The 18,110-nt window shown below is 35.8% G+C and overlaps 1 protein-coding gene across 1 annotated transcript; it reads right to left on the bottom strand.

Moving 5' to 3' along the window:
* Window positions 1–175: 175 nt before the first annotated feature.
* LOC121375326 (uncharacterized aarF domain-containing protein kinase 2-like) lies at window positions 176–15,070 on the bottom strand. The gene is made up of 12 exons (XM_041502727.1): window positions 14,943–15,070; window positions 13,038–13,955; window positions 12,305–12,416; window positions 11,527–11,583; window positions 10,697–10,785; window positions 8,282–8,431; window positions 7,654–7,782; window positions 5,077–5,178; window positions 4,246–4,326; window positions 3,529–3,699; window positions 2,456–2,584; window positions 176–1,622 (listed from the first exon to the last, which is right to left on the bottom strand). Exons 2-12 carry the CDS (start codon window positions 13,836–13,838, stop codon window positions 1,431–1,433), a joined length of 2,013 nt encoding a protein of 670 aa, XP_041358661.1. The 5' UTR covers window positions 13,839–13,955; window positions 14,943–15,070; the 3' UTR covers window positions 176–1,430.
* Window positions 15,071–18,110: the final 3,040 nt, after the last annotated feature.

Here is an 18,110-nt window from a genome sequence, read left to right on the forward strand (position 1 = left end):
ACAGACTATAGGTTCTCAGTAGTAGTTTGGATCTTGAATACTATACAAGGTTGAAGTTTGTTTTAGTTAATGACATCACTAGAGCACATTGATTTATTAATCATCGGCTATTGGATGTCAAACATATGGTGATTTTTACACATAGTCTTAGAGAAGAAACCCACTACATTTTTTCCATTAGCAGCAAGGGATCTTTTATATGCACCATTCACACACAGGACAGTACATACCACACCCTTTGTTACACCAGCTGTGAAGCACTGTCTGGAACGAGAACAAGCCCAATGGGCCCACTGACAGGTATCGATCCTAGCTAGCTGTACATCAGGCAAGTACTTTACCACTAGGCTATGTTCCAACCCCTACTATTCAAGTCTTGTTTTCTGCTACATTGGAAGCACATCAGTGTCATGACTGGTTTCCCAGTTAATAGTAGCTGGGTCTTAAATAATACCAAGTCAATGACACATCTAAAACAACAGAAGACCAGGGCCCGTGCTTATAAAACGTTTAGAGTCCCGACTCGATCTTTAATGACGTCACACGCATACAATTTCTATGGCGTTGTCATGACATCAGCGTCTCAGACTCTATTAAAAGAGTCTCGAGTCTAGATGCTAAAGTTTTATAAAGCACCAGGCCAGTATTTGTAATCAAGTACATGTATTTACCATTCATTTTGTAAATTAATGCTTTTGCCTAAAACATCCTTTCAACTCTGCCTTGTGCAGAGATACAATTTTGATCATGGAATACGGGTCTTGTTATTCAGATTTATGGTTCAAGGATGCTGTACTGTCCACACACACACTTCACATATCTGGGCTGTCTGTCCAGGACATAGGTTAGTGGTTAGTTGTTAGTGAGAGAGAAATCAGTGATGTGGCCTTGCACTAGTAACTGCGATAAGAACTGGTCTCAATAAAGCAGTAAAGCAAAACCTCACACACATTGAATGGACTTAAACAGTTCATATATCAGGGTTCTTACACTTTAAAAAGCCCATAAAATTCAAGGACATTTCCAGGACATTTTTTTATTTTTCCAGGACATGAAAAGTTCAATCAATGAATGCTTTTATAACAAACTGTTATTTGAATTTAAACAGTTATGAGGACAACAAACGTAAAAATGCGAAACAAAATTTGGCCTAAATTTCCAAGACACAATAAAATTAAATGCTTTTTCATGGCCTTGATTTTAAAATCACAAAATTCAAGGACATTCCAGGATTTCCAGGATGCTTAAGGAGTTCATATGTGCCAACAATCAAATTTCTGGATTTTATATTTCCCACAATGATCACAAAATATATATATATTTAAAATTAGAGATATAAAATTCTAAAACGGCAAATAAAAATTAATTTAAAAAATCAAATCTAGTCATGTAATAAATATTGCAGATTTTGTAAGTTAATTAAAATGCTGCTACAAACGCATGGCTTGTCGCAATAGAACAGGTCTGGCTTTCTCCAGTATGTCAATATTGGGGTCGAGAGATCGCCCCAGGCCTTCTAGGACTCCTATAGCAAGGATGATCATCGCGAAGTTACTCTCCATCTTCACGTGGTGCTTGGCCAGCACACCAAACACTTCGGACAACAGTTCGGCCACGTTGATCTGAAAACATACAGCCATTGACATAAATAGTCAGTCTACTATTTAATATTATACAGATACTGTCTAAATTCCAGGTTACTTGAAATTTGTTATCCTGGGTCATGTCCCTTTTTCCCTGGTTTGGGGCAGGTAATTGTAAACAGGGTATCTGTGAATAAAAAACCCAACAAAATAAATTGTCTTCCTAGGGAAAAAAGCATTATCAACTTGGTTGTAAACAAATCAAACTGCAACAATTTTAACATATTAAGTCTTCCAAAGAAGCCAAACATCATCACAGTGAGGGTAAATAAATCAAACTACCCGGTACAACAATTTTATGCCAATATTTATTAATAATTACTAGTGTACATTTTTTACTGGGCATTTTTGGCATGCATTCATAGAGTACATGTAGTCAAAATATTATGATCTGAAATCAATTGTTAAATAAATTTCAATAAAATCAAGCACAGATTCACCGAGAATAAATCCCCACCATAAGTGAAAAACTGACATTATGGGGTTTGTGTGTTCCTACAATTAACTTTAAATGGTTCGTACATTCCGACAATAAATTTTAAGGGGTTCATATGTTCCAACAATTAACTTTAAGGGGGTTCATATGTTCAAACAATCGACTTTAAAACGGTTCAAATGTGCCAACAATTCATTTTAAAGAATTCATATATATGTGCCAACAATAAAATTTCAAGGGTTCATATTTTCAAATAATTAACATTAACAGCCATCTTGGATTATGAAAATGTGCATAATAAATACAAATTCGTATCATTCAGGATTACTGAGAATGCATAAAACTAAGCTGAGTTTTGGTGAAAACCCGCACACACCTGTGACAGTTTAATTGTTGCTCCCCTGGCCTTGTTCACAACATGTGCCATGTCCTTGATAAACTGTTTTTCATCCTCGCAATCCATCACGGCTGTCTTCCGAAGAAACAACTCCGCAACAGTTTCTCCCTGACAAAAACGACGCCATGTAACCGTAAATAAAATGTGTTGAGTGCGTCGTTAAATAAAACATTTCCTTCCTTCCTTCCCTGACAAAAATGTTGGTTCAAGTAATCATAATAGTTATTTTAATTCAGCTTTTTTGTCAAGGGAAAAAAAGGTAAATGAATTATAGGAAAAGAAAAGAATATTTGTTTAGCATCACCATTCACTGTAAGAAAATGAAAGAAGCTGGGGTGGGTGGACCAGGCCCCGTGCTTATAAACCTTAAAGTCCAGACTTTAACGTCATGGCAACGCCATTCAAATAGCATTATGTTAAAGTCTGGACTTTATTAAAGTCTAGACTTTAAGTTTTATAAGCGTGGGCCCAGTGAGTTCTATTAAATTACTTTGCCTTTTTAAGGGGGTGGGGGAGGCAAAGAATAATCTTTCAGCTCTCAACCACATTTACAATGCCCATACCCACCCCCAAACATTTTAAATACCAATTATTGGGGGAGGGGGTATAACATGCAGTAATTGTGACACAATTTCTTGGTAAGGACCTAACCAAGTAGACAGAAATACACTGACCTCTGTGTTGATTACTCATCCCCCCCCCCCCCCCCCACCCAACCCCAGTCAATGAAAACTACAAACATTCTACAAAATACATTGACCTCCATGTTAATTACCCATTTTATCAATTTTTTAGACTCCATGAAAACTTCAAACATTGAAAAAACCCCACATATAGGTCATCAAACTTTGCACTGGTCTAAAAAGAAAACATTTTCAAGAAATTCAATATTAGACAAAAACAAAGCTGTTATTCTTTAGAATAATCCCATTTTAAACTACATAATTATGAACAATTACATGTGAACCAGATTTAGTGGATTTGAGAAAAACATTTTGAAAAATGATAATAATCCTAATGTGTTTATCTGCACTGAAGACTACTTTCCTAACCTCTCCTTTGACTACTGCTGTGAAGACTTCAGTGAACTTCTCTAAATCACCACCACTCAGAGATGCTGTAATTCCACAGTCGAGAAACACCAGTCGAATCGGGGAAGGTACTTTAATAATTGTAGTTACTGTGGTGTCCAAAACATCAAGCAGAACTACTTTTTCTTCTTCCTGTAGGAATATGAAATGTGTTTGTCCTCATTTGTGATATTGTGCGGATACCGGGATGTTAAAGTTTATTTCTGACATAAAGGAAGGAAAATATACTGGGCAGTGAAATTGCAATTTTAATTTTTTTCATGCCAGGTGAATATAATTTTCATTTATAATCCAGTATTAGACAAAAACAATGTAATACATGTGAATCTGCCTTGAAAGTATTTATTTTAATTCAGGGCACAACATTTCACAAGGACCATCCTTCAGTTTGTTGGTTACACAACTTTAAATTCCTGGTTAAGCAACTTTAAATTCCTGTGAACCACCAATTGATTACGCAGTGAACCATTAGATTCTAAAATTAAAAGTTACAAACTTAAGGATCATCATAACTTTATTCACTATGCAAATATAATTTGTGTAACCAAGCAATAAAATTATGAAAATTACACATATTAGTTTCAATTACTTAAGATTTTGAAATATTATCATCTGACATTTATAGTTAATGTTATAAAGCAGATTCTAAACACAACATACGGAGAGAAGATCACAAACCTTTTCACCAAAATCTTCAGACCTTTGGACTAGAATATTTCCTGGATGGAGATCTCCATGCACAAAATTGTCAACAAACACCTGAATTATCAACAAAAAATACAAAAATAATATTGTAATAATAATAAAGAACTTAATAGATTTCCAACATATTATCCTGCAACCACTGTTTCTATTCACAGAATATGATGACGGATAAAGCAGTCATATCCTGCTACTAGCAGGATATGACTTTTGACGTCACTCATGTGAGGTCACACGCATACATGTATCTACATTACAAAATCGCTCTAGGCCATCGTACAATGTGGCTGAAATAACAGAAATAATAGCTTTTTCTCTTAATTTTTATGGTCTGCAAGATAAATATAATAACTAGTTAATAACATCGGACATCTGCTTTATCCTGTTCAGTCTGAATAAGAAATTCCACTCGGCAGAGCCTTGCAAGAGTTCCCATTCTTACCTTCACAGGATAATGCAGATATCTGATGTCATTAACTAGTTATTCTCTATTTACTGGTAAACAGGTTTAAAAAACAAAATTACTGCAAATATTATTTCAAGAAAGATATTTCTTAAAAGAAATCTTATTCCAGCCACAACTGGTATATCAAAGGCTGTGGTATGTGTCCTAGGAAGGCGCATATAACAGATCCCTTGCTGCCAAGGGAAAAATGTAGCGGGTTTCCTCTCTAAGACTATTATGTCAAAATGACCAAATGTTTGACATCCAATAGCCGATGATTAATAAATCAATGTGCTCTAGTGATATCATTAAACAAAACAAACTTTTAACTTTTAAAAGAATAGCTTGAATAAGTTAACTACCATCTGGAGTAAAGCATCAACCCCAAGTTGAGCGAGCTTCTCTCTCAAACCGGCTGGATGATCACTTTCGTCTTTTAAAAACTTGGATATTGGCTCACCTTCCTGAAACAAAGGAAAGGTGAAAATACTACTGAAAACACTTCCCTGTCACAAATTGAATGTAACCAGAGCACCTTTTTTCACAGCGATCTTAGTGCTATGATCAATTCATAAAAAAGAGCCCAGGAATAAGAACAACATTTCAATACTTTAACTTAACAGTGAAAATGTATATTTGTCTAATTTATGAAGATTTGTAACCTCTAAGCTAATAATTGATGTATAGTATACCCTCGATTTAACGCCCACTAATGTACCAATACATTTTAATACTTTAACTTAACAGTGAAAATGTATATTTGTCTAATTTATGAAGATTTGTAACCTCTAAGCTAATAATTGATGTATAGTATACCCTCGATTTAACGCCCACTAATGTACCAATACATTTTAATACTTTAACTTAACAGTGAAAATGTATATTTGTCTAATTTATGAAGATTTGTAACCTCTAAGCTAATAATTGATGTATAGTATACCCTCGATTTAACACCCACTAATGTACCAATACAATTTTGACGTTATATAGAGTTGGCGGTATAGTGAGGGTGCCTTGGGTTTACTACCAAACATATTTTATTCCAAGTTGCTAAATGTCAACAGAATGACAGGTTTTTAATAAAACTAACAGACAGTACCATAAATAAAATAAAATAAAAATAATAACAACAACCAGGTAAGAAATTATCAAATAGTTTATGTATTTATGAACATGCTAAGTCAGAATGTTGATTCCCTTCTACAAAACTAACATTTTATGTTTTAATGTCATTCTGGGCACCGCATGGCCACTGAAGGAATGGGCTCCGGTTCAGAGTCAGACTCTTCTTCCTAGTCATCGCATGTTTTGTCACAAGTTATCTCGACACTTTCAACAATCTGCTCATCACCGAGATTGGCAAATGTCTCAACCTCTTTATCAACATTGACAAACTCATCAAAGTCCTGTCGCAGTTTATTATTGATAGAAAACCTGCACATTACATCACCAACGAGATCCCGTAATGCTGTCGTTTCATTGGCTGGTGCCTCAGACTACTCTGTGTGAGACTCTCGAGGAACAACCCCTATATGAATCCAATAGTTTTTGATGGTCATGGCACTGAAAATGTCCCAGGCTTGTTTCACCAAATGAATGCTGTCACTTTGTGGTAACTGGAGATCATTGCTTGACCTAGAATACTTAACTTCAAATGCACCTGTCTGTCATGTGATCATCAGACTGTCTGTCGTTTCTTCCTGTACAGCGAGCACTAATTGGGCATGAATACTGCGGCTACCCAAAGCCATTGTTGCTAATTGCCACTCAATAACGCAAAGCACATTTACTGTATACTACAAGTGGTCATCGGTGTTAGATTTTCACCAATCAACAGATTAATTTTTAAAAAAGTAAAGTTTGTTTTATTTAACGACGCCACTAGAGCACATTGATTTTTTATATTATCATCGGCTATTGGACGTCAAACATTTGGTCATTCTGACACTGTTGTTTTTTAGAGGAAACCCCGCTGTCACCACATAGGCTACTCGTTTATGACAGGCATCAAGGGATCTTTTATTTGCGCTTCCCACAGGCAGGATAGCACAAACCATGGCCTTTGTTGAACCAGTTATGGATCACTGGTCGGTGAAAGTGGTTTACACCTACCCATTGAGCCTTGCGGAGCACTCACTCAGGGTTTGGAGTCGGTATCTGGATTAAAAATCCCATGCCTCGACTGGGATCCGAACCCAGTACCTAGCAGCCTGTAGACCGATGGCCTAACCACGACACCACCGAGGCCGGTAAAAAGTGATTGTCAGATTAATTAAAGCACTGTAATTGCCTTGTGACCACACTGTTGGTGGTATTATTGAGGGGATTATAATGACTAAATGGACTTTGGCGGACGGCAGATGGTGAGGGTGGCAGTAAATTGAGGGAATTAAACACAGAGATACAAACAGTGCATGAAAAGAAGTTGGCAGTACATGGGGTTGGCGTTAAATTGGGAGGGACAATAAATCGAGGGTACACTGTACATATTTCATTTTAAAATATCGGCCTAGATAAGAATTGAAAGTAATAGCTTCATTTAAATAGCTTCTTAGTGAATAAGCTTGAAATATTTACTGCTTTACTGGAAAAAAAAATATTACAACCCAAAGTTCAGCTGAGAAAAAGAACATATTGTTTTGTATTGTAAACAAAACCATAAGCATATGAGATAGGGGAACAAATCTTCAATTTCTGGGTAAAAAGATAGAGATATCATTTAACAATGTACTTCCATCATTCTACCCACAATATTAGTTGTAATCCATGTAGTGATTCGTTTGCAATGCTCTATAGTGGTTTTGCAGTAATGCTGATGTGAATAAATGTTGTTACCCAGATTCGGGCATTTTCATTTAATTTGGGCAAAAACCAGCTTGCCCTCCTATAAATATGGGAGAGCGTTTGTACGCCTATGTGCAAAACTAAAGAAAGTTTACTTCGAAAGACTCCACCAACACATCTCTCCTGACAAGAGGCCAGATTGGACGTGGAATTCGAACTGAAGAACTTTCTGAGAAATTGTCATAAAACCTCTCCATGCACCGAGCCTCACTAATCAAGTTCATCTGAAAAATAAAACCCACAGTAAACAGTTAGTTTGTTTTGTTTAACAACACCATTAGAGCACATTGATTTATTAATCATCAGCTATTGGATGTCAAACATTTGGTGATTTTGACACAGTCTTAGAGAGGAAACCCGCTACATTTTCCCCTAGTAACAAGGGATCTTTTATATGCACCATCCCACAGAACAGGATAGCACATACCATGGTCTTTGATATACCAGTCATGGTGTACTGGCTAGAACGAGAAACAGCCTAATGGGTCCACTGACAGGGATTGATCCTAGACCAACCGCGTACCAGGCAAGTGCTTGACCACTAGGCTACATGCCGCCATCCCACAGTTCAACAGATATAGCAGCTGCTACAAAGTAGAGTAATAGAAAGAAAGTAAGAGTAAGAGAAAGAAAGTAAGAGTAATAGAAAGAAAGTGAGAGTAATAGAAAGAAAGTGAGTCAGAACAAAAATCCATATAATATATACATATTTATTTAATGTACCTGTTTCTTCATAGAGATGGCAAACTCGTCCACACATTCGACCAGACTGACCCAGCGTAGACTCGGAACAATACTTTGTAATAGCCGAGACATAACCCGCATCAAAACAAGGTCACGGTTGAAAACTGCATGTACATTAGGGTGAAGAACCTGGCAAAGATAAAGTTCCTTTTAGTTACACTTGTAACCAATACTGGGTACAATACACACACAGGTAATAACAGGGATTGATCACACGATTAACAAATTTAATATCCAATCATCATAAACATATCATGCAAATAAATGTTACAGTAAATCTCTGAAACCAGTGATTACATGAAATTGTTGAGTTTCAGTCTGGGACCAGAAGTTTGTTTTGTTTATTGACACCACTAGAGCACATTGATTCATTAATCACCGGCTACTGGATGTCAAATATATGGTCATTTTTGACACAGTCATACAGAGGAAACCCGCTACATTTTTTCATTAGAAGCAAGGGATCTTTTATACAGACCTGCCTACCTGAAGCTGTCACCATGTGTAGTTATAGAAATTTTATGCGTAGGATTGCAATTTTGTGTGTGTACAAAACAACTTTTATATGTAACTTTTATACGCATACATATAGTATTAACCATCATACAATTATACATATCCACAAATGTCGCAATTGTGGGGTGCTATCATTTTGTTGATACGGTTGTAAATGCATCTGAAAATAAAAGTTAACATTATAAAAGCATGGGGCTTTATAGGAGACAAAATAAGTTGTTTTCGTTTGTTTGTTTTAACTTACTTTGAACTGTTCTGTGTTTGTGGTTCCTCCAAAATTGGCAATGATACATGTATAACTGGGGGTTAATTTGCTCAGGTCTGGCACACAAGAATTAAATACTGTATCAAGTTCACTGCTGAGGTTTGGTGTTATGTCAAATTTTCCCGTGTGGCAAATGGAAATGCCAGTACGACAATACCTGCAATGCACGTATTCATCCCCAAGAGACAATCACACAATACTGACTGGTATGTTGCTTGCTTTGCGCCACCAATGACTATACGCAATTATAATTATAACCGCATACCAGTCTACACCACCGGAAGTATAGGCAATGCAAAAACAAGAATACGTACACGTACACGGACTGAATTAAAAACAAAAAATAATAATTACGGACTTGAAACGTTCGCACATATATATTTAATTTAGCGTACAAAAATATATCTGTTCATCTATGTGTACAAAATATGCATAAATCATACACATAAGCAGGTCTGCACCATCCCACAGACAGTATAGTACATACCACAGCCTTTGATATACCAGTCGTGGTGCACTAGCTGGAACAAGAAATAGCCTAATGGGCCCACTGACGGAGGTCGATCCCATACCGACCACGCATCAAGCGAATGCTTTACCACTGGGCTACATCCCGCCCCCAGTCTGGAACTAAAAATTTATTGAAATATTTAAGGTTGTCACAAAATCTCTGAAATAATGCAGACTCAGTAGTTTCATGAAATCAGTGTTGCTAGTTATAAGACAGAAACTACTAATAACACCATTTATTCACAGAGACATAGTACACTGTAAGCAACAGGGGTGGGAATTGGTGAACTGTAAAAAAAAAGGAAATTTAGAGGGGTCCCGGAAATTCTTGAAATCCTTGGTTAAAATCTGTGCCATCTGACACATTTTGGAGGAAAGGACGATTAAAATGCGAGGAAACGCAATGTTCCATAAGAGGAAAACAGCTTATCCGGGGATAATTCCCACCCCTGAAGTAAACATTTACCATAAATAGGTAATAGAAAGCAAATTGGCCATTGCCATACTTGCATGCAAATGATATCTAAAAATTCAAACAAGCCCACCTTTCTTGGAGTCCTCAAGAATATAAATCAGAAACCTTTCGTAAATAATGTTACCAGGGTTCCTGTTAGAGGGTACGGAGGGTAACATTATTTGTCCAAAATAATCTTGCAAATTAATGGATTAATTATTATTACCGGTATTATTAGATACAATTGTAGATAATAGTAAGAAAACTGCTGTTTTAAATCTGTGAAAGAACATGAAATGCAGTGTCCAACTTGAAAACATTTCAAAAACCCATAATCACTTAACATGGGCACTTATAGTCTGTTTTGTTTTTATTACGTACTCGTGAATTATTTTCTGGCAGAAATTAAGCCTGGTTACAGATGAATCAGAATAACAGTTATCAATCGGGAGGCAAAAAGAAATCACATTTGGGTGAGCTTGCACTATTTACTGTAATGCGATCCTATTTCAAACAGATTTTCAGCGTCATTGAGGACTTTCTTCTATATTTTTTCTAAACATAGAACACAGATAATACAAATTCAATACTTTTGAAGGATTTCCTCGCCTGTGGGAAGTTAAAAAAGATTTTACAGGGGTTATTTTACCTTAACAGCTACAGGAATTAAGTTACTGGTATCGACATTGTCTGGAATATCACTGCTCTCAGGCTGACTAGGAATATATAGGCTGTCCTCTGTAACAAAAAATTAAACAATTTTTGTAGATAGTGACTCACTATCTGTAGTTGCATTTATACCAAAGAACAAAAATAAAGAATATTTTCTCTCAAAGATACCATCTCCTTTTCAAACTTAACAAAAAAGGATCAAATTCTTATTAAACAATTAACTTTAATGTACATCCAATAAATAGTTCTAACTAAACAATTAATTAACTTTAATGTATTCAATAAATAGTTCCAAATTTGGTATAAAAAATCAATGTGAACCAAATTTTTTCCATTTAAACATAAATTTTAAAACAATTACTCAATTAACTATAAATTTATACAATAACCCATTTAAAATTTGGTACATGTTTATGCAAACTTTTAATCTACATGGTTTAGGTTAAACTTACAAAAGAAATAATTTCTTGCTGCAACCCAAAAGAACTCTTTTCTCTCAAACCATTCATTTTCAAATTCTTTTGTGTGTGTGTGTGTGTGTGTGTTCCCCCACATACATGTAATGTGTAGTATTCATAAAATAGATGAGGTACACTAGTTATTCACAATGAGAGAGGGCTTTCTTTAATCCTATGTACTTCATAAATTTCTACGAACATCTTGATTGCATCTATTTGATACAGGCAAAATATAATTTTCCATGGATACTACATGATAAACCTCATTTGGCAAAACATTACATTCAGCTATAAGTTAAGTGCATTAAAATCTTTTTGTGAAATATAAACAAAATAGTTATTGCATTACCATCATCAAATATAGAATCATCTTCGTCAATTTCTTCAGTAGATGAAATATCAATACCTGTACCAACAAAAAACTAATCATTAAACACTGATGTAAATTTATTTTTGTCAAGGTAAGGTAAAGATTTAACAGATTAATCAATAAAAAACAAATGGAGACATTTAAAGTCAGTATATGATTCACTACTGCATAAACTGAACAGACCAAGTTTGTGCAACTCCGATAAACATTTTATACACTAATGTACACAACCCAGCTGTTAAAATTCACAGTTTAAGATTTGGTTCATATAAGGGATTTCAATTAACAAAATGTATAATATCATTAGGTTTAAATAGAATCATATTTGTATTGAAAAAGACAGACTGTTTAATACTGGATTCTCAATAAAATCTTTTGAGTTCTTGCACATATACATGTATCACGCATAAATAATATAATTTAGTTTAAAAATTGAAATGAAAATGAAAAAAAAGAAGGAAGTTACTGATAAGGTATATGCTGCCTCACACTAAATCCAAGGGGTGAACCAACAGAAAAGGGTTCAGTCAGGGGTGTAGGCTGGGGGGTTCGCCCCCCCCCCCCCCCCCCCCCCCCGAAGCAAATGGTCCGCTTTCAGAATTAAAACATACAGGTTTATACATATGGAGTTTCTGGTGGTGCAAAACAAAAGAAAAAAAGGGTCCACTTGGTTCATATTCGAACCCCTCCCCCCAGGTCCAGATCACGCTATGCCCCTGTTCAATAACCACTGCAGTAAAACAATTGGTGCCCAAACCTTCAGCATAGCTTGTTTGGTTGTTGAGGTTTTCTTCCATCAACCGGTCCTGCAACAGCTTGTCTTGAAATGTCTCTGGTAAATGATCTTCTCGGATGTAAGCTTTATACACCTGACAGGGTTTTAAAAAAACAGACGTGTTGAAGTACAGTGAAACCTCTCCAAACCGGACCCTCTGTAAACCGGAATTCCCTCAAAACCAGACATTCTTCACTGTCCTTTTTTTTTTTAAATCAGTAAAGAATTTAACCTCACTAAACCTGATACCTCTTAAAACGGGACATTGTCCTTGGTCCCAAGGTTGTCTGGTTTAAAGGGGTTTCACTGTACATGCACACATCACACAGACTCACAAATTATTACATGTCTCAGTGACACAATGGTTAAGTCATCAGCATTACTGGGTTGTTCATCCTATAATTCACCGGAGCATCACGCAGCTGCAACCTAAAGTGAGTTTTAAGAACTCTGTGAGGAGGTGTTAGGCCACCACACTCAAAGGAATGAACTAACTGTTTAATAATAAAACAGTCACTACTAGGCAAAATAAACATTATGCACTTAAATTATTATTTTTTTAATTCATGCTCACGAATGCCTACTTACGATTCAAGCACCCTTGCAATAACTTATTTTTCAAGTGTATTGAGATCATATCTGATATGTGTTTGGGGAGTGGGACAGGATTAAGACACAAAATATCACATTTGTGTTACAGTGTACAGGAACATACCTGGGCAATGCATCCTGATCCCACTGGCTTTGCATTGTTTTCAAAGATGACGAAAATACTTCTCCAGTCCTTGCCATACGCCTGCATCAGCTTTGCAACGGTGTGTTTCCAGGAGTGACTCCGAGCATGGTGATGCAGGATGGAAAACTTATCACAAAACTCGTCTGAGAAGAGATCGCGTCGCGTACTGGCCCACTGACCAAATTTTATGAAAGCCGGACCAGAAATCTCAACGGCAAACAAGAACAGGTTCCACCATACTTGTCGGAGTCTTTCACTCAGTAATGCAAATGGATAGAGAAATAAAATCGGCCAAAATGTCAAATTTAGTCTCACTGCTCTAAAAAATAGCCGAATTACATATCGTATGGAACAAAGTATATTCATAAGCTGCCTACAAATTGTATTATGCAGTACTGCAGACTCATAATTTGAGACTGAGCTGACAGGGTCCAATCTGCTGCAGAAAGCTTGGATGTGTAGATTACACGAATTCCAATACTTCCGTACCTGGTATTGAACATAAATCAATCCAGGACCACCTACACATACGAAAGGTAGATGTTTCTTACAAATAAAGCAGCGTGAATTCTCTGCACCTTTTTGCATACATTCTTGATATAGCTCTTTTAGTCGTCTTGTAAAATGCATGCGACACAACATATTTGGAGTGTTGCTATGAACACAATATTGTCTGCAAATTGGCAGGATCTTTAGTGCCTTAATATTCTGATGGAGTGCACTGTAATATACTTCCAGTGACTGTGCGAAAACACGTCCCAACACTCGCAGTGCTAACATGATGATCTCTTTGGATATTTTACTCCATATAACTCAGTACCAAAATACAGTATAGTTGAATCAACTTCTTAGCAATTTGACAATACTTCCAACTAAAGTACTGTCTTTCTTCACCATCTAAAAATTAAAAAAAAGAGAAAGACGTACAATGTATTATATACACAAAAAGTTTTACACAAAAATATTAATTTAATTGGATGTCAAACATTTCGTAATTCTGACATGCACACTGTAGTCTTCAGAGAAAACCTGTTACATTTTTTCAACATCATTTTTAAACATACCTTTCCCACTGTCACAGGACTTGAGTACCCATGCAAGGAAGAGCACTCTCATTTAATTATATTTCTGTACGTCATTTTACCATGTATGCTTGCCGTCAGTTACATTATAGAGCTATGAGACATGAAGGACTAAGCCTGATGGAAAGAATTCCATATTCCCCTCTCCCCACCCACAGGTATCCCCAAACAATAACGTTGGATATGTTATACTTACATTATATAATTATTAGTAGTACAAATACTATAGTTACATATATAAATAGTATTATATACTACTAGGCAGGGCTCACCCTGTATGGTGCCAAATTAGCCAATTGCTAATTTTTATACAAAATGGCTAAAAAAATTAGTCATTGGCTAATACAATATTCCTCAAATTAACCACATTTTAATAAATATTTAGGAAATACTCTTAATTTTAGAAAATTGGCTAAACAAAAATTTGTTCCAGTGTGAGCCCTGACTAGGCCCAAGGGTTTCTGTTTGGAGGTACCTTAGTTCATAAAAATAAACTCGAATATGCATTTACATTCGAGTTTATTTTTATGAACTAGAGGTACCTGTGCCCACCCAGTCTTTGACTACCGAATTAACTTTTACAATTACCTCAAATAACATTGCATTTGTTCAATCAAATAACTAACCCTAACAATTGTTTTGTGGAGGGAGGGATAAAAAGACACACATTGGTTGACCAGGTAAATAACAATTGCAATTCGCCTTTTTCTGGTCACTGTGAGTGACGATTTTCGATACGTTCACATCTTACGATCGTAACGAATGACAGCAACACACTGCCGATGGACCCATGTCTGCTTACGTTCACGATAGCAAATTCCCTGTTCATTTTATCACGGTAGTACTGTTCAGTTGGATATTTTTAAACAATGTTGTCATTTACTAGATAAAAGTTAAAATAACTGCACTGCAGTGCAAAGCAAAACTAAACAATCCAAGGGAAATAACTCTGTTATTGGGTCTCACAGAGGACAGGAAAGGGTCTCACTCCTACTTTAAAAAAAATAAAATTGGGTGGGGGGTGAGTGTGGTGGATGGTGGTGAAGGAGGGATGATAAAAAATTTAGGTAACCATAACTGAAAGAAAGATATCACAAAATCGGTGCATTTCAGTTGTTTAAAACCGTTTTCGGTGGCGTCGTGGTTAGGCCATCGGTCTATAGGTTGGACTATACCAATTCAAATCCCATAGGCGACCATGTTAACGTTTGTGTTTAAAAACACTATATGCAATATATCAACCAAACTGTGACCCATAAATATCAGTACTACAACCCCTACCTCAAAGTATTAACTGCAGAAAATGGTACCTTTCATGGCTCATTTTCGGTATAACCAGATGTTTCTGCAACACCCCTAGTTTCGCACAAAATTTGAGTACTTTTTTTTACAGGTACCCCATACATGTTCCAAGCACAAGGCTACTTGACACGGTGGTACTACATCAAATAAAATTGCATACATTTTTAGCCCAGATGAAACTATTTTTTTTTACAACCAACACACTCACATTTATAACCAATCACAGGACTTGTGGTGTTAACTTCTCTATCAAAAGTTCGGTACACCTCGAACTTCGACCCAGCCGGAAATTAATTGGTATAGTGCAACCTATACTGATAACATACATGTTTCAAAAGGTGGTGAATCATGTGTTTTTATGACAACCAGGATCTGGTGTCTTCTGACATAAACTGACAACCTCACTAAAACTGTTGTTTCTACAGTGCAACCTAATTTAATGTACACCTCACAAAGCACATGTATTTTGTAGTTTTGTACAAATGCAATATGTCATATTTGAAAAAATAATTTTTTCAAAAATAATACTCCTGAAGATATTTACTGTCAGATGTGTGTGTGTGCTCAGCTATATATGTAGAGACAGCATGGCTATTCAGAGTACCTCAACTCCTTAAACTTATTCCATTGAAACACATGTACTTGACTGACCCCTAGATTATGAAGACCTCAATAGGCACATCAAAGAAATATCAGTATTAAAAAAATACAATGTCTGAGGAAGGAAAAACCAACATGACTGCATCTGTATGAAGTAATGACTTAATGTCCTGCACATCACTGTTGGAAGAAAATCCTGTATGCTGAGTGTGGGCATCTTCAAGTTACCATGTGCGGGAATTTCAAATCCATCAGCTATGCAGATTTTCAAATTGGACCATCAAAACCATTGGCAGCCACCAATATTCCTGACTATATTTTATGTATACCCTACTGTAGTTGGAGGTTTTAAATATTTGTGATATCTGGAATTATCATGCAGCTTTTGCATATTTATTTTTGATTCATTACTTAAAAAACCTGTTTTTAAGTGACATAATTACCCGAACATCTATTTTATTGCATTATTTTCTAATCCAGATCAATACAATATGTATATTGGATGTATTCCTACAATCTGTAATCCAGCATATCATTTAGCTATTAACATTGGATAATACAGCATTAACAATAAAATAAATCATCAAATTACACCAAGGTAGATAATCAAATCTGGAAAAATTGGTTCTAAATCTAGTATACACTTCATGGGAGCAAACTAAGTGATTATTTAAAAAAAAAAATTGATCTGGAGACCTAAAGATATGTTTAACAAGCTTATTGTTATGTATAAATGAGAACAGAAGGCACAATAGTGACCAAAATTTTAATTATGGCTTTGGTAAAAAAATTCTTCAAAGTAAAAAAATGTTTTCCCTAAAACTACAAATTTGTCTAAAATATGACTTAACACCCTATAAATATCCCAAAAGGACAATAAAATTCAAGGTCTTTAAAAAGTTAAGCTATCAGAAGTACACACATGAAACATTAACTATGTTTATAGAAGTTAAAGACATTATTCCAATATTGGCACATGTTATTTTTAATATAAAAATAAATTGCTATTAAAATCTAAGTTCAGACTGCCTAGATATATTAACATATTTAAGAGCAGTTGTATATGGCAAGTCAAACACCATGTAAATAAAAACATTCAAATCTTTATAGTATGAATTATAGGCCAAAACCAACTTTTCCTCAGTGCTAATTTTTGTTCAAACTCCATTCAGAGATATGCACAGTAATTATTGTCAAGGTCAAGGTCATTGTGAACTTGCATGGCCGAGTGACGGCTAATTAATCAAATAGTGTAGTTTAATTTAATTAAATCACAAAAATCATAATCTTTTATTATGCACTGAATATGTGCTATAGGTTGGACTATACCAATTCAAATCCCATAGGCGACCATGTTAACGTTTGTGTTTAAAAACACTATATGCAATATATCAACCAAACTGTGACCCATAAATATCAGTACTACAACCCCTACCTCAAAGTATTAACTGCAGAAAATGGTACCTTTCATGGCTCATTTTCGGTATAACCAGATGTTTCTGCAACACCCCTAGTTTCGCACAAAATTTGAGTACTTTTTTTTACAGGTACCCCATACATGTTCCAAGCACAAGGCTACTTGACACGGTGGTACTACATCAAATAAAATTGCATACATTTTTAGCCCAGATGAAACTAATTTTTTTTACAACCAACACACTCACATTTATAACCAATCACAGGACTTGTGGTGTTAACTTCTCTATCAAAAGTTCGGTACACCTCGAACTTCGACCCAGCCGGAAATTAATTGGTATAGTGCAACCTATAGTCTGGTAGGTACTGGGTTCGGATCTCAGTCGACGCATGGGATTTTTAATCCAGATACCGACTCCAAACCCTGAGTGAGTGCTCCGCAAGGCTCAATGGGTAGGTGTAAACCACTTGCACCAACCAGTGATCCATAACTGGTTCAACAAAGGCCATGGTTTGTGCTATCCTGCCTGTGGGAAGCGCAAATAAAAGATCCCTTGCTGCTAATCGGAAAGAGTAGCCCATGTAGTGGCGACAGCTGGTTTCCTCTGAAAATCTGTGTGGTCCTTAACCATATGTCTGACGCCATATAACC

The sequence above is a fragment of the Gigantopelta aegis genome, chromosome 6 (assembly GCF_016097555.1).
Source record: "Gigantopelta aegis isolate Gae_Host chromosome 6, Gae_host_genome, whole genome shotgun sequence".
NCBI lineage: Eukaryota > Metazoa > Mollusca > Gastropoda > Neomphalida > Peltospiridae > Gigantopelta > Gigantopelta aegis.